The sequence below is a fragment of the Pelobates fuscus genome, chromosome 13 (assembly GCF_036172605.1).
Source record: "Pelobates fuscus isolate aPelFus1 chromosome 13, aPelFus1.pri, whole genome shotgun sequence".
In the NCBI taxonomy this organism is placed as follows: domain Eukaryota; kingdom Metazoa; phylum Chordata; class Amphibia; order Anura; family Pelobatidae; genus Pelobates; species Pelobates fuscus.
In genome coordinates, this window is record NC_086329.1 from 13325411 (window position 1) to 13348120 (window position 22710).

The window sequence follows — 22710 nt, forward strand, 5'->3', positions numbered from 1 at the left end:
TAAGTGCTAAACAGTCTTGTGTTAGTGGCCCTTTTGATACATAGAAAAGATGTTGTAAGCATTATTTCGGTCTAAGAGATTAATATTGGAATCAATATGTCTAGCATTTGAAGACCTGTGAAACTATAAAGTCATGGCAATATAAGGATTTGTGAAACAACATCAGGGCAAAAGTGGATGGGAACAAACATAAACAAGGTCAGTTAAGTCCATACAGTAGGTGTCATGTTCAAGAGTAAACTTTTGTTGCCTCCGGGTAGTGAGAGTCTCTGCTTTATGAGCAGGTGCAAGGGCTGTGAGCCGTGTAACGTATCAGTTTAGGCTGCTTCAGCCAATGCCTGTTTTGGAGGCCTTTTCTGCGTACCTGGGGCGGTGTTGTTCATGCATAGTTGCTTGGAGCGGTTTCGTCCCCGTTGTGTAGGGCACCTGAGGGGGTCCTGGCTTCACCGATCTCCTCTGCTTACTAGCTTTGCGTGAGAGAGGTGAGCGCTGAGCTCTCTTGTGGTCTGCATCCGGGCGGTGGAGGTGGAAGGGGTTCAGTGGGTGCTGTCTCGACCTCCGCCGTTGCGCCCGGTCCCAGCATGTAGTAGGGAGCGGTTCCTGTGTGGTCCTCCCCGTTCGCTTTGAAGGCAGGCTGGGTTTGGCTGGATTGTTGTTGCAGCTTGTTGGCCCCATCGGCTGGGTTGATTGCGTGGGGCAGCGGTTCCTCAGGGGGCCTTGTTTCTTACTGTGCCTTTTACGGGCTCTGATATCTGTCTCTGGGTGCCGGTCGGTGGTTGTTGGGACCGCTGAGTGGTAGGCAGGTCGGGTCTTGTGCCGTGTCTTCGTCTCGGGTATGTCTTTAATTGAGGGGCCCGGCGCCCCTGCCTGCTTTTTTGAGGTTCTGCTCCGTTCCAGTCTGGGGGCCGCTCTGAAATTGCGAGGAGGGTACCTCTGTAGCTTGCGCCGGGTGGCCGGGCGGATCCAAGCCACCGCCTCTCTCATTGCCAGGTTGTACAACTGTTTCCGGGCTCGGAGCTTCACCCACAAGTAAGTGCTTAGTCGGTTGACGAATTCTTGTGCATACTTGGGTGGCTTTGTGAGTGTACGTTTGGGCTGTGCCGCCATTTTGTTTGGGCCCCGTAGGTTTCACGTGGAGTTTAGTCTTCCTAGGCCAGGAATTTGTTAGCTCGTTTCTCGCTTAAGTGTGCCGGGATATCCCACACCGGCGGGGGGGGGGGGGTGATCAGGGTCTCAACGCCGCAGCGATTTCCGCAGGTTTGCCGGCGTGGAGGTCGGCCGCCGCTCACACGCCTGCGCCCGTTGGTAGGCCGCAACTCCGCATTAACTTTAAAATGCCTCTCGGAGGTCTGGTTAGGGACGTCCCGGAGTACTGCCGCTGCTCTGCTTTGCCAGGTAAGTGAACTCGTGTGATTTCTGTGTAATTTGTCGAGTTAGCTCACTTATTTGCAAGTCTGTACACGGAGCTCTGGTTTAGTGCGACCAGTCAGCTCAGCATCCAGGCCCCGCCCCCAGGTTAGCTATTGTTTAAATAGTGTTTTACATTATGTTGAACTCTTTCTTTATTGCTCAATGGTAGCTTTCCATATTGTATTGTGTGTACAAGGCCATGAGTATGGAGCCCTTCTCTGTCACTTGGATAGTGATCTTCTCTTGTCTGGTGCTTGTACCCTTACTGTTAAAGGAACACTATAGTCACCTAAATTACTTTAGCTAAATAAAGCAGTTTTAGTGTATAGATCAGGGGTAGGCAACCTTTTAGCAGCACTGTGCCGATATAGGATTGTGATGTCCCGTAGCATGCCGATCCTCAGGCTCGTCGCTACCAGGCAAGCTAACCAAGCAATTGCTTTGGATCCCGAGCTGGCCTGGGCCCCCAAGCAGGGCCGGCGCTTCCTATAAGGCTGCAGCCACCTGAGCACTCTATAGAGAGCCTCAGGCGGCTGCAGTACTGCCTCTCTCGTCACCTTCCCTTCCCTGTAGTGTGGCCAAGCTCCTCTTCCTCCTGTCAGTCCGGCCAGGTACCACGTGGTACAGGAGATTCAGTTTCCTGTTCCCGGACGGACTGACAGGAAGTGCACCCTGAGCTCGGCCACGCTACAGGGAAGGGGAGGTGAGAAGAACAGAGGGAGGGGGGGGGAGTAAAAAGGACACGGGGGAGGGGAGTAAAAAGGACACGGGGGAGGGGAGTAAAAAGGACACGGGGGAGGGGAGTAAAAAGGACACGGGGGAGGGGAGTAAAAAGGACACGGGGAGGGGAGTAAAAAGGACACGGGGGAGGGGAGTAAAAAGGACACGGGGGAGGGGAGTAAAAAGGACACGGGGGAGGGGAGTAAAAAGGACACGGGGGAGGGGAGTAAAAAGGACACGGGGGAGGGGAGTAAAAAGGACACGGGGGAGGGGAGTAAAAAGGACACGGGGGAGGGGAGTAAAAAGGACACGGGGGAGGGGAGTAAAAAGGACACGGGGGAGGGGAGTAAAAAGGACACGGGGGAGGGGAGTAAAAAGGACACGGGGGAGGGGAGTAAAAAGGACACGGGGGAGGGGAGTAAAAAGGACACGGGGAGGGGAGTAAAAAGGACACGGGGGAGGGGAGTAAAAAGGACACGGGGGAGGGGAGTAAAAAGGACACGGGGGAGGGGAGTAAAAAGGACACGGGGGAGGGGAGTAAAAAGGACACGGGGAGGGGAGTAAAAAGGACACGGGGAGGGGAGTAAAAAGGACACGGGGGAGGGGAGTAAGAAGGACACGGGGAGGGGAGTAAGAAGGACACGGGGAGGGGAGTAAGAAGGACACAGGGGGAGGGGAATAAGAAGGACACAGGGGGAGGGGAATAAGAAGCACACAGGAAGGGTGGGAGGGGAGTAAGTAAGAAGTAGTAAGAAGAACATGGGGGGAGTAGTAAGAAGAACATAGGGAGGGGGAGGAGTAAGAAGAACATGGGGGCAGAAAGAAGAACATAGGGAGGGGGAAAGGAGTAAAAAGAACACAGGGAGGGGGGAGGAGTAAGAAGAACACGGGGGTGAGGAGATGAGGAGAACACAGGGAGGGGGAGGTGAGGAGAAGGGGAGATTAGGAGAACACAGGGAGAGGGGAGATTAGGAGAACACAGGGAGAGGGGAGATTAGGAGAACACAGGGAGAGGGGAGATTAGGAGAACACAGGGAGAGGGGAGGTGAGGAGAACACAGGGAGGGGGATTGGGGAGATGAGGAGAACATAGGGAGGGGGGGTGAGGAGAACACAGGGAAGGGGGTGAGGAGAAGGGGAGATGAGGAGAACACGGGGGGTGAGGAGAAGGGGAGATGAGGAGAACACAGGGAGGGGGAGGTGAGGAGAAGGGGAGATGAGGAGAACATGGGGGTGAGGAGAAGGGGAGATGAGGAGAACACAGGGAGGGGGGGTGAGGAGAAGGGAGATGAGGAGAACACAGGGAGGGGGGGTGAGGAGAAGGGAGATGAGGAGAACACAGGGAGGGGGTGAGGAGAACACAGGGAAGGGGGGTGAGGAGAAGGGAGATGAGGAGAACACAGGGAGGGGGTGAGGAGAAGGGGAGATGAGGAGAACACAGGGAGAGGTGGTGGAGAAGGGGAGATGAGGAGAACACAGGGAGGGGGTGAGGAGAAGGGGAGATGAGGAGAACACAGGGAATTTTCAATTGTTGAAAATGTTCAAGTTTTATGCACATTATATGCAACAGCAGTATTTGCACTGTAAACCTTTTTTATTTATATAAAGTGTGGGTGAACTTAAGCTGTATGGGTTCCTGTAGGCTTTGCGTGCGTGGGGGGGGGGGGGGGGGCACCATGTCCATTTTGCTTGGGGCCCCCAAATTCCTTCAAACGGCCCTGCCGAGCCTATTTTTTTAAATTGAGGTGTGTGTGCTGCCGTATTCTGCTTGTGTTATTTATACCGTAATTGCTTTGTATCGTTGTATTTGTGCGTATATGAGCTATTATATTGTATATGTTCACTAGTAGTTTATGGTATCGTGTATGATACATATGAATGTGGGCTGTGTATGAGGGCTGCTTGTGGAATTGTGTGTAGATGGATATGTCACATTGTGTGTTAGGTAGTGTATGGGGGCTGTTTGGGGGTTTGCATGTGAGAGGCTGCATGTGGGATTGTGTGCATGTATGTAGATTGTTAGTGGTGTTGCGTTTGTGGGGATTGTGTGCATGTATGTAGATTGTTAGTGGTGTTTGTGGCGTTTGTGGGGATTGTGTGTATGTTTGTGTGTGGGCTGTTCGTATTATTTGTATGAGGGGAGGCTTATTCTGCAGGTCTGTGTATATCTAGCAGTGTGGGTGGCTTCCCTGGGTTCCAGTGGGGACCAGCCTGGGCAGGTACAGGTCAAGGACAGGAGCTGCAACATCAGCTGTGGGCTGCTCTACTACAGTGTGGATTCCTATTCACAAGTGTTGGTAGGAACTGATCTGAGATCACTACCTCTACGTGCTGCAATGCATAAATTGAGGATTGTCCTTCACTACCTCTTTGTATTAGCAGATATCTGAAGTTTCACTGAGACTCCTGAAAGGCCACAGCCTGTTTGGCTCTAGCAGCCTTGAGTGCCGTGGAAAGACACCTCGAGTGCCGTGCATGGCACTAGTGCCGTAGGTTGCCTACCCCTGGTATAGATCATTCCCCTGCAATTTCACTGCTCAATTCACTGTCATTTAGGAGTTAAATCACTTTGTTTCTGTCTATGCAGCCCTAGCCACACCTCCTCTGGCTATGATTCACAGAGCCTGCATGAAGAAAAAAACTGGTTTCACTTTCAAACAGATGTAATTTACCTTAAATAATTGTATCTCAATCTCTAAATTGAACTTGAATCACATACAGGAGGCTCTTGCAGGGTCTAGTAAGCTATTAACATAGCATGGGATAAGAAAATCTTAATTAAACAGAACTTGCAATAAAGAAAGCCTAAATAGGGCTCTCTTTACAGGAAGTGTTTATGGAAGGCTGTGCAAGTCACATGCAGGGAGGTGTGACTAGGGTTCATAAACAAAGGGATTTAACTCCTAAATGGCAGAGGATTGAGCAGTGAGGCTGCAGGGGCATGTTCTATACACCAAAACTGCTTCATTAAGCTAAAGTTGTTCAGGTGACTATAGTGTCCCTTTAACCTGTGCTTACAGGACTTCCCGCAGGGGCAGCTTCATTCTTATGAAACAGCCTGACTCCCCCTATTATACTCACCCCTGGTTTTCAGTCCTTTAAGAAGTCCTTTAAGAAGGCCTCGAGCGTAACTCTCACTTCTAAAACCACTTCTAACTTCCTCAATGTAACAAGTGTGTCCTCACTCCCCTTCACTCTAGCCTTCCAATTCTGCCATCCACCACACTTCCCATCCTATTGTGTTTTTATAACCTACATCCTCTACATTGTAAAGTGTTCAAGTGGGGCTCTCCTCAACTTTGCGTGCCTGTGAATTTGTTGTTAAATCTCCCCCTTTTATATTATTGTAAAGTTCTGCGGAACAAGTTGCGGTTCTAACAATGCGAATAATAATAATAGAGGTAGTTTATATTTTGATACAATTCTTAAGAAATCTATTGCCAATAGTTTGATCCATCCAATCCCTCCATTCACGTCTAAATAGCAATACTTCAAATTGTATTTCTAAGATTCAGATGTATTCTATTTCTAATACATGCTGTTACACCTCTATATCTTTGATATACCCAGTGTATACCATCAACTGTCCATTTTATTTTTCCCGGTGATTGGATTTCTCCTGTCACCTATAGTGTGCTGTTAGAGAGTTTGAGATTCTTTAAGTTATGAATGTGTGATTTATTTGGTTTTATAGGTTTTCACTTTGTACAATTTAATATTCTGAGATTGATGTACAATGATCGTACGATTCACCCTTATCATTTTAAAATGTTCCTTTCAGGCTTTCCAGAGGCAGATTCACGAGCGCCTCACTCATCTCGAGTTAATCAACAAGCAGTATCGAAGACTTGCCCGTGAGAACCGCACCGACGCAGCCAGCAAACTCAAAGAGATGGTGCATGATGGGAATCAACGTTGGGACCAGCTCCAGAAAAGAGTATCAGCAATTCTCAGGAGGCTGAAGGTAAGGCAGCCTTGGTATAACCTGGAAATGTTATTTAGAATGAACCTGTAACCTCTCTAAAGGGGATTCATGAATTCTGTAGACATCACACCATGAGGATGTAGAAAATCACCTATAGCTTGGCTAATCATTTTATTTTAGGTTCAGTCCACACACAGCCAGAACACACATTGCAAATGTGTAGGAGATCTAGAATAATTTGTTTAATTTCTCCTTATACTTTCTCTATTCTGACTGCGAGGTACAAATACAGTTTATATTTAGAACAATGATTTAATAAGGAGCCAATAAAGACACACTCACTAGAAGGATAAGGAGATATACATTTCTACATCTTAAGTACCCATAGTCTGCCCCCTGCTTTAGGTATGTAATCGCTCATACCTGAAATACGAGGCGGTGATGAGCGACAACATTTGACTGACACACTTATAACTGCCACCCAATGCTGGTCTGCCTAATGTGGAAGGATCCAGACTGCGGGCACATGGAGACACTCCTAATGTGTAAAAACAATCAAAAATTGTTTACACTAAACAGTGGTATGGTGAGAAGGGACTATGGATACTATAAGCACTTTCGTGAGATAAAGTGGTTATGGTGTCTAGTGTCCCTGTAGTGTGCTTTATGAAAATTATCAAAGGCCATTTGTACCCTACATTTTTTTTTTTTTTTTTTTTAAACATCTATGATCACATGTATATTTTCTGAAGAATTATGGCAGGAATTCATTTGAAAATATACAACCAATCTTCTGGAAATCTCTTTGTATGTTAAGGTGTAGTATTTCTGGTTTGTCGTTCTCATTCAACGATCCATTTGTGATAAATACAAAGCTAGTAAACAAATACAATAAAAATCAGAACATTAGTTTGTGCATAATGCAATCTACCTGACAATATGTTTCCAAGACCACTTTTATATATTGATTTTTCAATAAACTTACAAAATGAAATTGGGAACTCCATTTAATGGACATTGTAAAAGTCCTGTAACACTGTAATTTGTGTTTTCAGCATTTTACCAGCCAAAGAGACGAGTTTGAGGGAACGAGGGACAGTATCATTGTATGGCTCACAGAGATCGACCTTCAGCTTACCAACGTAGAGCATTTTTCAGAAAGCAACATAGAGGAAAAAATGCAGCGGTTAACAGTAAGTGCACCTTGATATTGGATTGCGGTATACCAGAGTCTGTCCATAAATGGAAGATGGACATGTTTATGTTGCTATTAAGGTAAAACATTATATTTTAAAATGTCTTTATTTTGTAGGAATTTCAGCAAGAGATAACCTTAAATACCAACAAAGTCGACGAGCTGATAGTCTTTGGGGAGCAGTTAATTCAGAAGAGTGAAGCAATAGACGCTGTGATCATCGAAGATCAACTGGAAGAACTTCACCGATACTTTCAGGAAGTTTTTGGTCGGGTTTCTCGCTTCCACCAAAGATTAACCAACAGAGACCAGGTAAGGGAGTTATCCAGCCGTCTTTACTTGGCACAAGGTCTATTTTATTTAAAAAATAAACTGTTTTGAGATTATAGTTGTCTGTTAAATAATCAAGTTTCGAAAGGAAATAATTTTTTAAAATTAAAGTATATGGGGGAAAAAAAAAGAGAAAAAAACCTCATGCCTACCTTTAGAATATCACGGGATTCTTCAGCCTTATACATGCACCTTGGGTCGGACAGTGCTTGAAAACAGTCTCTATGGTCTTTCCTGCTTCTGTGCAGGGTGTGAAGCAGGGAAGACCATAGAGACTAAATGTCAATGGTCAAGCAAAGTCTGATCCAAGGTGCATGTATGTAGCTGAAGGATTCTGACATTTATTAAAGGTAGGGATGTGTTTTCTAATTATTGTTATACATATACTTAATTTTAAAATTGTTTTATTCCTTTCAGTACTTGATGAAACTATTATTCTATTAAAAAAGTCTAGAGGTGACAATTGTGATTGTTACCTTTTCGGTGAGCTGGTAGATGTCCATGATGTCAAGATTACAGAAGGATTTAGGGTATATTGTGACTTTTTTGCAAACCAATATATTGTGATAGAGTGAACTTGTCATTACAAATTTCATGTGTATGTATGTTTGCGTCTTGATGATTATCCTAGAGTAATGATCAACTTTTGGAATAAGTGAGAATTACACCACATTGTTAGATTTTCCGACATATTAATATTGGTCTATTTAATACCTTTCATGAAGCATTTAGAGGAAGAAAGAGAAACATCTGAAAATGATACGGATGCGGAGGATTCTAGAGAATTTCAGAATACCTCGTGGCACAGTACAATGCACGAAGTAGACGCGTCTCACCCATCCATGTGTCATCTCCTACCTCCACCTCTCCCTCATGAGAGATCTGGCCGGGAGACTCCTGTCAGTGTAGACTCCATCCCTCTTGAATGGGATCCAACTGTGGATGTTGGTGGCTCTTCGATGCATGAGAACGAAGAGGATGGAACCTACTACAATGCCTTGTCGGGTAAGACATTACGTAGGTGGTGTTGGTGTTCTGATCCTGAAAACATTGATTTTTAAATTCATCTAGTGTTTAAATATGTTGTGTTCTTTCATCCTTTGAACTGTACGTGAAATATTTGTCATGTGAGGAAATGACGTTATTGTCTTTCAGATGTAGAAATCACAGAAAATCCAGAGGCTTATGTCATATTGACAACCAAAACTGTACAAGCATCTTCGGGTAGGCACCTGCTAAGCATGTGTCTCAACCTGGCCATTCCGCTGTGATGCACGCTACTCTCATATTCACCCATTTACAGCATTCTCTGCTGCTTAGTGTGAACGCCATATCTCCCCAAACCACATGGCATGGTGTCCCATTTCAGCACATCTCCAACACATCTGTCCTAACCAAAGGAAGTTTCATTGCTGGCATGTTTGGTTATGTGCTTGGGTGATGTGTATTCCCTTTAAACATAGTTTCCAGTCTGGTCTCACCAGCTCGAGTGATTGGTTGCTTCAATGAACATACACAATTGTTGGCAATTGTGTATTTTATCTTGTTGATTTAGCCACCGTTCACAGCTCTTGTTCGTAACTAATAAAGAAATGTTGGCTTTGATCTAGATATGTGCTTTTTGCATGAATATTGGGAAAATGTGCAGATTTTCCTAATGTAGTAAAATCATTATTATTTTTTAAATAAAAAGCTTCGTCATCCATGGCCCAAACAACTTGTAATGTTTTATTTGTTTGCTTCACCTTTAAAACCTCCACATAATATTTTAACAATTCACATTTTCGTGGAAACGTGTCGATTTCATTGTTCTGGCTGGTAAGTTTGTAAGGCGCATGTGTTGCAGAAAAAGATTAAACATTTGCTTCCCTGCAAACTACTAATCTCAATCTCTCTTTGGACTTAGAGCTAAAAAGAATCATGTATTGTGTACACTGCAGGTAAATCTGACTTGGATGCAGCTTCCTGGCACTCCACCGACAAGCAGAAACCTTCTAGAAAACATGAATTTGAGCACGGGATTATGAAGGGATTGCTTTCAGCCACAGCAGAGACCAATACGACGTTGAATCTAACTTCTGTAAGGCATCTTAAAATTATATTATTCTCGATAATGTGGGATGCTTGAATGAATGTACCTTCCCATACTTTGTAGTTACTGTTGTATCACCTGCTACATCTTATGGGTGTCTGTTTCTTAAAATGTTACAGAGTATAAACACTGCCACTAATTGTACACTTTATTTTTATACTTTTGCAGGCTGCACAGTTATCCACGTCACCTGGAGCACAGGAGCCTACAATACCAAGCGCTCCGGACCAGCAACAAGAGGAAGAGGGTCTGCAAGGTTTTGTTAGTCCAGGAACTCCTTCAGGTACTGTCTGTGATAAAATTAACTTTGGAATTTGAAGAGGCATTTGCGGTTGGCCCAGATCTCACAGATTAATGTCCAGTTTAAGAGGTTTAGTTATACAAGCGGAGAAGAAACTCGATGTAGCCATCTCCAGGCTGTTAAGCACTACAAACGGATAGTGGCTTTAAACTGCTTAGGCAATTGTCTAGATAATTCTGCCTGTCAATGTACAGATAGCATTATGGCTGGGTAGAGCTTTTTTCTCATCTGCAAACATCCCCTTATTTTTTCCTATTGTCTACCTCTCCCATATATTTAACAGATTTAGCATTTTTGAGTAGATGTTATTTGCTAAATTTTCAATAAACATAAAAAAAAACATTTCATTGAATAAAAACATGTTAACCTTTTTAAAGTTATAAATGCCAGAGACGTGACAGTTTCCCTTAAATGCGATCATCCAGCTATGTTTTTATTGTTTTGTTTCTTGGGGGGTTTGGGAGGTGCTCCCCTGAATGCACAAAATGTGTTAAGATAGTACACGCTAGAGAGATATTTTACAAATTCGATTTATTGTTGTAGGAAAAGTTAAAATGAAAATACTGACATAATAAAAGATCACATAAGTGTTTGTTCACAGTTGTCATTTAAAGGCTTTCCGTTTTAGCAATGTTAGAATTGTCCAATCAAAACGCCAGATCAGTGATACAAAGTAATCTAAAAGATACAGCAAACACATGTGAAGAGCAGCCACCCAAATGATTCAGGGAGACCTACTTTACGAAGCCTGCAGTTCCTGTAAGGTGTATATAGTTCTCAAGTAAAGCTAGCTTCCGCAGACATTATACATAGGTAACATTACACAGGGCTTATCGCTAAAATGAGAATTCAAAGTGAATTTCAAATGTAAGGACAGAGTAGTCAAACTCAAAGCATTGCTGACTTGGTCAAAATAGCTCATCTTGAAAATTGGCTTGTTCTATATGTTTAAAGAAACACATTTAAAGCACCATAACCACTACAACCCACTGTAATGGTTGCAGTGCCAGAAATGCCCTGGTACTCTACAGAGTTTCCTGGGCCAGTACCAAACTGTTTTCAGAGTGGCTCAAAACATACCTGGATCCCATCAGGCACACATCCCATGCTTTCAAAAATCCCAGAAGAGGGGGCGGGGCCTGACCGCCTAGCTGGATGGACGTGGGGCTCCTCGGCTCCTGAGTTAAACTCCGACAAACAGCCTGAAATCCCCGTAAAACCTGTCTTTCAGCAGCCACAAGAAGGCTAGAGGGACTCAGGCTACCACACCGTTACCCGGGTTGGCCCCCGTCCTACCGGCAGCGATGTATGCTGGGCAGCTGGGACTGTGGCCTGCCGCGAGGCTCTGGCGGGAGAGGCGGCCGATCTCCCGCACTTAGTCCGGCGGGTCCTCTCCTGCGCCTACTGGGGCCCCGTTTTCCCCCCCCTGTGGGCCGGGGGGGTTATCCCGGACCTCACCAGAAGGGCAGGGACCACCTCCTTTAACCGAGCGGTGAACAGCTCAAATGGAAACCGCACGGAAAAATCTAAGATGGCCGCCGGGCCCAGTACAAGCCTGAACACACGCTCCAATCTGAAGCATCGGAGACAACACCTTTTTGCTGCTACCGGCGGTCCTAAGGGCACCCTATTTGAGCTCCCACCTCACCCACACAAAGAGGAGTAACGGATACAGCATGCAGGCATCATATTGGACCCCAGGCTGACGCCAGCTGAAATACAAGAACGAGCACACCCCTGACCGCCAAATACCTCAGCCCTCAAGCAATCAGCGGGACACGCAGGGGACTTGATCATGGCCAGGACATCAGCCGACTCGGCACTGCTGCAAGAGCAACAAAGCGGCTGCTAACAGTATCTAATCATAATACTAGCACTGTATCTTAGTTTGTTTAGCATCTCCTTGTTTCTGAGTTTACTAGTATTGATGCTATTACTGCAGATCTGCATAGAAAATGCCTAAGTATACATATGTGCTGTGTCCGACAAACTCAGTGACTCTCTGCCCCCTGGTGGTTACTCTCCAGCAGTGTGGAGAAATCTACACTTGAAATAATTTTGTAAAGCAAATACTTTAACAATCGTTGTTTGAACCATACATACAAATCTAATGTCATAGTCATCTCACTAGCAATGTGTGAAGTGTCCTCTTTAACTAACCTGCTGAACGTTATGCATCTACTCACAACTCAAATGTTTAATTACGCAAGTTGTCTACATTTAAAAACAAAAATGTGCAAATTTCTATGCCACTGTCTAATATCTGTAACCCTTGTAACACACTGTTGTGGCGTCTGTTCATATCTTGTGATCACCTGCACAACCAAAATAAAGAATTAAAAAAAAAAAAAAAAAAAAAAATCCCAGAAGAAAGGGGACGTGGCTATGGGTGCCTAGCGGGACGCAGGTAAGTTGTCATACTGCTCTAAAACATTTTGACAAATCACTGGTGCCAGGACACAGTCTGCACAATAGTGAGTTGTGCTTGTTATGGGGCTTGGAGTGTTCCTTAATGTGCAGCTTCTGATGTTTATGGAAACGGACATTGTAATAAACGCTCCTTTTTTTTTTTTTTTTTTTTTTGAACAGGTGTGATAGAGCGTTGGGAGATTCTTCAGGCTCAGAGTTTAAGCAATGAATTGAGAGAGAAACAGAGTAAGCAGAAGTGGCAGCAGTTAACGTCTGATTTACAAAGTATTACATTGTGGCTCGATAGAACCGAATCTGATCTTAACAATGTAAGAAAACTCAAGCCTGCATTAACCCTTGAAGAACTGGAGCACAAAGCAAGGAGACTCAAGGTGCGTGTCTAATTCTAGCATGAAATGGTTTGTCATTCTATAAAGACTGTTTAATTACAGCAGCTTAGAAATAAAGCATGTTCTTCTGTGATACAGAGTCGGTGTTCTGTTTTTTTTTTTTTTTTTCAAGTTTTATAAAGATTGTAATAACTTATCTAACAATTAGCGTGAAAATTAGGTTTCATTAAAGGGACGCTCCAGACCCCAAAGCGTTTTATCTTGCTGAAGTGCTTTATGTCTGAAGAGTGTGTTTGGTTTTAGATTCACCCCCAATGACAACATACATATTTAAACGCATGCATGCATTCATTGTGAGCATATCTACTAAACAGTGATTTTTATTTGGGCCGTGGCGTTTAATGTTTTAACAGGTTTTAATAACTATCTTCTGACTGTTTCTTGCCAGGACATTTTAAAAGCATTTGACAGTTATAAGGCTCTGGTGATATCTGCCAACCTCAGCAGCAAAGACTTCCAGCAGGCTGAAGTTTCAGAGTCCAGAGAAGTTTTATCCAGACTCCATGAAGTCAATACCCGCTGGGACAAGGCATGCAATTCACGAGACGAATGGCAGGAAAGCCTACAAAGCGAGCTCGTTCACTGTCAGGTATGCCAATTATTCCTAGCAATTCGCAGGTCGCCAAAACATTGTCCTCCCGTTGTCAAGGGGCTAAAACAACATTCTAGCAACATGTTTTATATCACTTTTGTTAGAATTTACGCAACATTTATTTAAAAAAAAAAAAAGGAAAGGTGAACACTGACCGGATAACTGCTCAAGTAGCCTGTCCTTTTGGTGGGTCTCTGCTCCGTTCTCAACTTGGTTTTAGCTCATTGTGCCGTTATTATTTATATCGCGCCATTAGATTCCATAGCGCTGTACAATGGGTGGACTAACAGACATGTAATTACAAAGGGAACCTAAATGATTTGCACATCAGACTGATTCCACCCCAAAGAGGGTGTAAATCCAAAATGCATTCTGACTCCTTCTGCACGAGAGATACAACAGTAATTTTAAGCCTTGTTATGCCTCGTCAATGAGGTGTAGCGGATACCACTCTAGGCACAGTCAAAAAGGGGGTCTAGATCTAAATTACCTTTTTAACTGAGGGAGAGCAAAAAAAAATAATTGAGATACATTTAGGTTCCCTGATTCAATAAGCAATTCAGAGAAAAACACAAAATTACATATTTTACATAGTTTGTTTTGGGCATTAGATCTGGGTACAAGTAGACCAAAAACAGGAGTCGAACGGTTTCCCCCCTATAGTTTTACTAGAGTGCTGTGATTTTTTTTTTTTTTTCTTTAATCTCTGTTTATTTGCTATCCTGACCTATTAAGGAAAATTTCACATTACTGATTTAATTTAAGATATCTTTAAAGGATAAATCAACGCTGATCATATGAGCAGAAATTAAAATGGTTTATATTGATTGATTTTATGATAATGCTGTTTTATTTTTCCTTTTTTCAAACCATTTTGTGTTGGTTGGTTTGTTTGTTTTTCCTTTTTTTAATTGTGTGACCACTGCACCAGAGTTAACTATTTGGTAAAAGTTCCTGCGGCAGTTGTTTATCAAAGCTGTAAATAGCAGATAGATCAAATATCCAAACCAGAGCAGTTTGTTCATAGTGTATTCTTGGCTTTGTAGGAGTTCCACAGTACAAGTGACCAGCTATTGCTATGGCTAACGGAAGCAGAGGCGAGAAGATTAATGTATCGAGTCGCAGATCACTCTACGGATCCACATGTGATGCTGGAGAGTCAGAATCAGCTTACGGTAAGCCATATTTTAGAGTGTCTCAAAATCCCTTTACAACAGATATTATTCCCAAAGGGAAGTGGTTTTGCAAATACCCATATTATTCCCATTCTTAGCATCATAAAAAACTTGAAGCATTTTTAGTGGTTATGGTGTATAGAGTGCCTTGCACCCCTTATCAAGGTGGCTGAGTATTGCAGCGATTTGCAAGACTCTACAGCTATAAACCTGTCCTCTGAAGGTGATAATCCAAAATAGGAAATACGATTTTCTCCTCTTCAGTGTAAGAGCTGTCCAACTTGTGTGTGAAGTCCACACACAGAACTAGGACAGACCTCTCTCTCGAAAGAGCCTGAGCTGTGGCCACACAGCTTGAGAGACCACTGCACGCAGCCCAGTTTTATGAAACCGTAGAACTGTCCGGTGTATAAGCTGGTAGCTGCTGCCGTATGCTTACTATCAGTGTATTGAACAGTTCTGTTCAGTCTACGTGATGAGTAGAACTCAGTTTAGGGGGTTACCGAGATAAACACAAAGCCATATTCTTTAGAAAATAAGAAATGCCAAAATCAAGGTGGTAAAGTAGCTGTAAATAGAGACTCTTGTGAAGGAAGTCTACACTAATTACAACCACAATCTTTTCTGTGAACTGCATTCTTTGTGTTCTTTAAAAGCCAATTCCATTCCTATCTCGAGTCCGTTAAACAAGTTCATAATCAAAAAAGCTGATACCAATAGTCAACAAAACCAGACAACGGTTTACAAGCTGATACTTTAAAAGGAGTGTTCACTAAAATAGAAAATGAGGAAATGGACCAAGGTAACGGCATAGACTTGGACAAAGTCTACAATTCCTCATCAATTATTCAATGCCCTGGTGTTGACTATACATTGATATATTCACTAAACTGAAGTGACAGCTCTTTTTTTTGTTCTTCAGAGAACACCATAATAAAATGTTTCATGCCATCTGTTATCTATATAATATAGATTTATTAACGTCACTGCATACATTTGATTGATTTTTAGCAACTGAAAGATCAGCTCTTGGAACGGCAGATTCAGGTGAACACACTGAAGGACATGGCTAGCTGCATGCTGGTTAAAACCTCCGGAGATGATTACATTGAAGTGGATGAGAAAGTGCAGGTCATTGAAAACAAGCTGAACCAGCTCATGAAAGACATTTCTTATGATATAAAGACTCTCCAGGACACACTGGTAAGTAACTGGCTCGACACCCGAGATAAGAAGATTTAAACATGCAAAAAAAAAAGAAAAGAATACAGCATATTAGTGAGGCCAAAACCCATCAATTGCAATAAATTTGTATTGATTCCTGGAGAGTCCCTTTAAATGGCTGCGGTAAATAGTGGTCTTTATAATCCGATTGACGCCCAGTACCTAAATTCGCCTTAGGTTGACAAGATTTTACTGCATTTTACAACATTTTATCTGTAGTAAATTCTCTGACTTTACAGTTACTGTACATATTAATACTGCCCTAAGCAAGAGGTTTAAATTATTTTAAATTGGAATTTTCTAAGTACTTAATCCCAAAAATGCCTCCACCACTGAGATTACTAGGAGTGATAGTTCAGTTAATAGATTTCATAAAAGGAAGGATTCCTGGATAGGGAGTTTACTCCAACTTTTTTTTGTTTTGTTTTTGGAATAGCCCTTAAAGGGACACTATAGTCTCCTGAACAACTTCAGCTTAATGAGGTTGTTCAGGTGAGAACTATAGCTCCCTGCAGCCTCTCATGTAAACACTGTATTTTCTGAGAAAATACAGTGTTTACATTGAACGCTAGGAACACCTCCAGTTGCAGTCACTCAGAGTGAACCAGAGGGACTTCGGAGATGATGGAGGCATAATATGCCTCCATCCACTCAGATCTGCTGTGCACAAGCATCCTGTGATTCAGTATCTCCTCCCTCTGCATGCAGACACTGAACTTTTCTCATAGAGATTCATTGATTCAATTCATCTCTATGAGGAGACGCTGATTGGCCAGGGCTGTGTTTGAATCATGCTGGCTCTGCCCCTGATCTGCCTCCTTGTCAGTCTCAGCCAATCCTATGGGAAAGCATTGGGATTTGGATCAGGCTATCACATGTCAGCAGGCTGCTTGTTTTTACTGAGTCTAACAGCATGCAGAGTTACAGCTTCTGGCTTGAATACAGTAAGATTTTACTATATTTATGGAGGCATGAGGGGCCCAGGGGAGCTAGATGGTCGTGTTAACACTATAGGGTCGGGAATACATGTAGTTGCACTGGTGACTAGTGTCCCTTTAAACCATTCTCAAGATAAAAGCTGTATTAGAAACACAGGGATCAGCAAGTTTAGATGGTAAAACAACAATTACTCCCCTCTACCTCACCATATTTACCGGGTTACAAATTAAAAATTGGCTACTTGTCACAAGATTCTTTGTCATTTGCATGTCAAACATTGTGTTTGGAGCATCCCTTTAACAGACTAAACAAAATTAGTTTCATTCAGAGTTACTGTCCTTCCATCCCATAGCACACATTTTGTAATAGAGGATACTTTGACGTAGCATTACTAACTCTCCCTTTTCCTCCCCCAGGACAATTCTGCCTTGTCAGATGTAGTCGATTCTGTGGGCGCTGTCCCCGCTGACAAACAGGTAAAAATAAGAATTCTGTGTTTAATTGCTGGATACCTTGCCATTCTATATCTGTATTGCCTTAATCACGAGATTCAATGAAGATCCCCTCCTAAGAGGAAGCTAGATTTTATTTTATTTTATATATTTGTGTAGTAAATGGCTATTTCTTGAAAACCAGTTGCAAAAACGTGTAAATAATCTTGTGGTTTTTTTTTTTATTCTCTCTGTCCCCAGGCTCATGTTGGTGCCGTCTCCAAAGACACGGACAGGTAAGAGTTTAATCATATAATTTAGTGACCCTTTACTACTGGTGGAGAGATATTTAATGGAAATGATTACTGTACAAGTAAATCGAAATAAGTAAAATGATGTAACGAAAACGATGGCACTGTGTCCACAAATTATTTAGATTTGGTGTGCAGTCCAAGCACATCAATTAATTTTTTGTTGGTTTAAGGGATGTAACAGGGTTATCAAGGAAAAAAGTTTCATTTGTGCTCAGTAAGCCGCACTATAATTAATACTAAAACCTGTGCACATCATAAAAATACGGTTTAGCTGAACTTTTTCCAAAAATAACATTTAGTTAGGGGCCACCCGTTCATTTGATGGTTTGGCTTGCCCAAATATTGTCCATGCAAGATATTTTGGAAAAAGATTTGGACAAATAGAAATGGATGTGAAAATAGACCAGGGTAATGCAAAATATACACATAATTTAAATAATATTTAGACATTTTGCAATACTTTGGCAGGCCCGTTTACCCATCATTTTTTTCACAGTTCAAGTGAGGTAAAAAAGTTTATTTTATTTTTTTTAAAAGATAAAATATATATATTTATTTTTTGTTTGGTTTTTTTTTTTGTGTGGTCTTTTTGCACCTCTGGTGGGATTCCAAAGCAAACCAACATGCAGCTAGTGCATCTCCCAAGTGATATGTTTGGGTGTACATCTTCGCCTAAATCCGAATGCACAATTATACTAATTAGTGAATTGTAGTTAATTGATTAACAAATTGCCAGAAATGAAAATTTTAGACTCCATTAACACACTGGAAACTCGGCAAAATTAGAACTTTTTTCCAATTCAGCTATTTTGCCTTAACATTTATAATTTCCCTACTCTATAGTTCTGTTAGTTTGTAGTGAATTAACTGCAGGGTGTTAGCAAAACTGTCAGCAGTGCAGCTGCCTTCATTAAAAATTAAAAATAAAATGAGAACTTCAAACTATATAATCATTTATGTTGTGGTAGTTACATTGATAGAGGACTTAGTCAGGATTATCTCCTAAAATGGGAATTGCCCCTGATTTAAAGTTAATTTCAAATTTTAGACCAAAAACCAAACTGAAAACATTGCTGATTTGGAGAATCTTACGTGTTGGATAGAAATGTTAAAATTACTTTAAATTCTCAGCAATTTACATTTTAGTGAATAAACAGTTTTTTCCAATTTTCTGTGCCGTACCCAATTACGTAGGCTGAAAAGAGATTTGCGTCAAGTTCAATGTTGGCTTGATTCATAGTTCAGTCCACAGCACAAAAAAAATACAAATGTAGTAGCCGTCACTTGACTATCAGTCAAGTAAATGAAAAATTAAATCGTGACTCGGACGGACTGGAAGATTAAATTACGTAACAGACTGCTCAGAATAGAATGGGAAAAAAAGGATTTCACCATTCACATTTGGTCAATATTCTGTCAGCTGAATTTTGACTGAAATTTGCCCGATTTAAAAGATGCAAAAATGTGCCTTTTTACTGTTCTGCAAATGTGTATATATAAATGAACTGCAAGAAATATTCCTATATATTGTCAGTACAGTGAGAGGCACATTTTTCACAACAGTCTGGCTAGTCCAAATACCGTATATATATATACTCGAGTATAAGCCGAGTTTTTCAGCACATTTTTTGTGCTGAAAAACCCCAACTCGGCTTATACTCTAGTCAATAGTCTGTATTATGGCAATTTTCATTGCCATAATACAGACTGGGGGCTGCAGAGATGTTACTTACCTCTCCTGCAGCTCCTGTCAGCTCTCTCCTCCTCCGCGCTGTCCGTTCAGCACCTCGGTCAGCTCCCAGCGGCTCTCGCGAGACTTGCAGTGTGAGCTGACAGAGGGAGCTGACCGGACGGCGCGGAGGAGGAGAGAGCTGACAGGAGCTGCAGGAGAGGTAAGTAACATCTCTGCAGCCCCCACAGCCCCCCCACTGAACTACCAACCCCACTGGACCACCAGGGAAGGAGCCCCCCTCCCTGGCCAGCTAGCAAGCAGGGAGGGGGGACCAAACAAAAATAAATTAATAATAAAATAATACAAAAAAAAAAAAAAATTACAAATAATAATTAATAATAAAAAAATATGAAAATAATTTAAAAAAATAAGTAAATAAAAAAAAATAATAAAATGTAAAAAAAATAATAAAATTGCCCCCCCCCCCCCCCCAGGCTCTGCAACACACACACACGCTGCACTCATATACACACACACGCTGCACTCATATACACACACACGCTGCACTCATATACACACACACGCTGCACTCATATACACACACACGCTGCACTCATATACACACACACGCTGCACTCATACACGCTGCACTCATACACGCTGCACTCATACACGCTGCACTCATACACGCTGCACTCATACACACACGCGCTGCACTCGTACACACACGCGCTGCATTCGTACACACACGCGCTGCACTCGTACACACACGCGCTGCACTCGTACACACACGCGCTGCACTCGTACACACACGCGCTGCACTCGTACACACACGCGCTGCACTCGTACACACACGCGCTGCACTCGTACACACACGCGCTGCACTCGTACACACACGCGCTGCACTCGTACACACACGCGCTGCACTCGTACACACACGCGCTGCACTCGTACACACACGCGCTGCACTCGTACACACACGCGCTGCACTCGTACACACGCGCTGCACTCGTACACACACACTGCATTCATTATATACACACACTGGAAATAAATATTCAATTAATATAATTTTTTTAGGATCTAATTTTATTTAGAAATTTACCAGTAGCTGCTGCATTTCCCACCCTAGTCTTATACTCGAGTCAATAAGTTTTCCCAGTTTTTTGGGGTAAAATTAGGGGCCTCGGCTTATATTCGGGTCGGCTTATACTTGAGTATATACGGTAGGTTTTTATAAATAGTTTGCATGGGTGATATTGTGCCAAGCCAAACCACTTAAAAAGGGACTGGTCATGTGGTTGTGTATATGTGCTGTTTAGTAAATCCTCTCCCTTAGTGATTTATATAGTGCAGACACTTTAAAATAACAGAGGCTGATACACTACAGTATGTAATTCCTCTTCACGTTTGAATTTAAAAAGGTTTTACAGACAAATTGATTTCGCTCAACTGTCATTTTTCCATCATTCACAAATCTATAGTTTAGAGCCACCTCTAATTCATGGCATCCTTTTTTTTTATTGGTGCCTACAGCAAATGCGTCGCATTTCAGCCAAGTGCTAGAATTGATTTAAAAAAAAAACAAAAAATAAGTTAAAGTTTGTTGTGAGCACGAAAACATTTAAATGTGCTGGGCAATTTAAAAAAAATGTTTACAATTCAGAATTTTGCCGGAAACCTGGACCTTCTACATAGCAAATGTATTCATTTTACAACATGGGACACCCAGAATAACCGGGTGAGATTCTAACCCCAATAAGAAGTATTTCATAGGTCCAAAACATCCATTTACCTGTTCAGTACATTTAAAAGGATTAGCAGTATAGACAAATAGTATTAGTGCAGCAAATAATTTAATAAATGTTTTGTATTTACAGATCAAGAGAACTTGCCTCTGTGCGGGACGTTCCCAAGAAACCATCCTTCTTGTATCGAGTTTTTCGAGCGGCTTTTCCACTTCAGCTTTTACTCTTACTACTTTTGCTTCTGGCCTGTATGATCCCTTTCTCGGAAGAAGATTACAGTTGCACGCAGGCTAACAATTTCGCCCGATCTTTTTACCCAATGTTGAGATATATGAATGGACCGCCACCGACCTAACTTGCAAGACACAGGGGGACCTGCGTGCATCTCAGGCCAGCGAAGGGACATCCCACAAGTTTATATTTAAATGTCGTCCGGGTTAAACCACCTTTTCTGCCACCCACAGAGACTTCATTTTAAATGTTTTGTGACCCCACTTCAAACTGGCCTGCTGGAGGCACATCGTTTGCATGCACATGGTAACTTTATATATACAGTGAATGATGACTTTGGCACTGCAGATGTTTACGGACTACATTTCCCCTAAAGCTCTACTAGCCTTTAGTCATTTTGTAGTCCCATCTGCAGTGACAGGGTTAACCATTACTAGGGTAATCGGTGAGGGTTCAGAATTCTAGCCATGGTAAACATTTAGAACAAGCAATAATGTGTTCTCAATTTTATTTTAAGTGTCTAAAGAATTGTATTTTATTGCATGGCCGTGATTTTTATTTTTTATTTATGTGGAATTTAAAGGTTAACTACAATGTAAATTGGCACATCGTTCTCTACATAAGGACATTTATATTCCTATAATTAGATTCTGTACAGTATGATTTGTGTTTTTTATTGCAGGCATTAGGTTCTGTGTTGTACAGTCCAATTTTATTTTTATTTTTTAAATCCTACTTTTTAAGCCATCATGTGACCATTAAAGAGGGTAAATTTTTGGTTTAAAGGTCACAGCTGTTTCTAAATGTTTGGAGGTGGATGATTTTCTATTCTGTAAAGTTGTATGGAATCTGCATAAGAATATTGTTAATCTCTTGGCAGGATGTTGAAATGGTTTCAATAAACTAATGCCCTTTGTAACAATCTTGTTATATGTAGATTTTTTAATTTGGTTTCTTCTTAAAATGAAGAAATTGGTTTAAACACACATTGGGGAGAATAGGCAATTAACTATAATCTTGCTCGTATTAAGCTCCTGTTTTTATGCAAATGTGCTAAAATATTTATTTTTATGGATCTCTCTCCCTGTACAATAGTAGAATTTCAAGGGGCTGCTATTCTTGTTTAAAAACTGGCTGGTGTAGTAATGTTACATAAGAAGCATATACTAGTGTACATTAACATTTTAACTGAACATTCATAAAAAAAAGAAGAGCTGCAAGATTTAACACTGTATTATCATCAACGTGAAAAATGGGACAGTTTGCCAATCGTAATCAATGACTTGTTCAGTAACTGGGTCAGTTATCAATATGTGAACATGTGTATGGTATAGGGCTATTCCAAGCTAGGGAAATAATATATGGCATAGTGCAATACTGTATATACTATAATTGGATATATGGGCAAGTGACAAATGCTCACTCAGACTTTAACATCCCAAGAAGTGCCTTCAGAAATATACTTGGTGTGTCTTCTTTGCTTCAAATACTTGGTAAATGTGAATCTCATATAAAAAACAAAGTGCAAAAAAAATAGATTGGATGACTGTATGAGTAAAAAAGGCATTTATTACTTACATCAAAGTAAATAAA

General features: G+C 41.9%; 1 protein-coding gene across 1 annotated transcript in view; it reads left to right on the forward strand.

Annotated features, from left to right (window-relative positions):
• Window positions 1-22039, forward strand: part of SYNE2 (spectrin repeat containing nuclear envelope protein 2) — a 257761-nt gene extending 235722 nt beyond the window's left edge. The window contains exons 104-117 of the mRNA XM_063440109.1: window positions 5911-6093; window positions 7110-7247; window positions 7367-7561; window positions 8305-8584; window positions 8735-8803; window positions 9520-9659; window positions 9840-9954; window positions 12562-12773; window positions 13180-13380; window positions 14430-14558; window positions 15570-15761; window positions 17138-17197; window positions 17414-17448; window positions 21019-22039. Of these exons, the coding sequence (XP_063296179.1) occupies window positions 5911-6093; window positions 7110-7247; window positions 7367-7561; window positions 8305-8584; window positions 8735-8803; window positions 9520-9659; window positions 9840-9954; window positions 12562-12773; window positions 13180-13380; window positions 14430-14558; window positions 15570-15761; window positions 17138-17197; window positions 17414-17448; window positions 21019-21241 (2172 nt within the window). The 3' untranslated portion in view covers window positions 21242-22039. The remainder of the gene's footprint in view (window positions 1-5910; window positions 6094-7109; window positions 7248-7366; window positions 7562-8304; window positions 8585-8734; window positions 8804-9519; window positions 9660-9839; window positions 9955-12561; window positions 12774-13179; window positions 13381-14429; window positions 14559-15569; window positions 15762-17137; window positions 17198-17413; window positions 17449-21018) is intronic.
• Window positions 22040-22710: the final 671 nt, after the last annotated feature.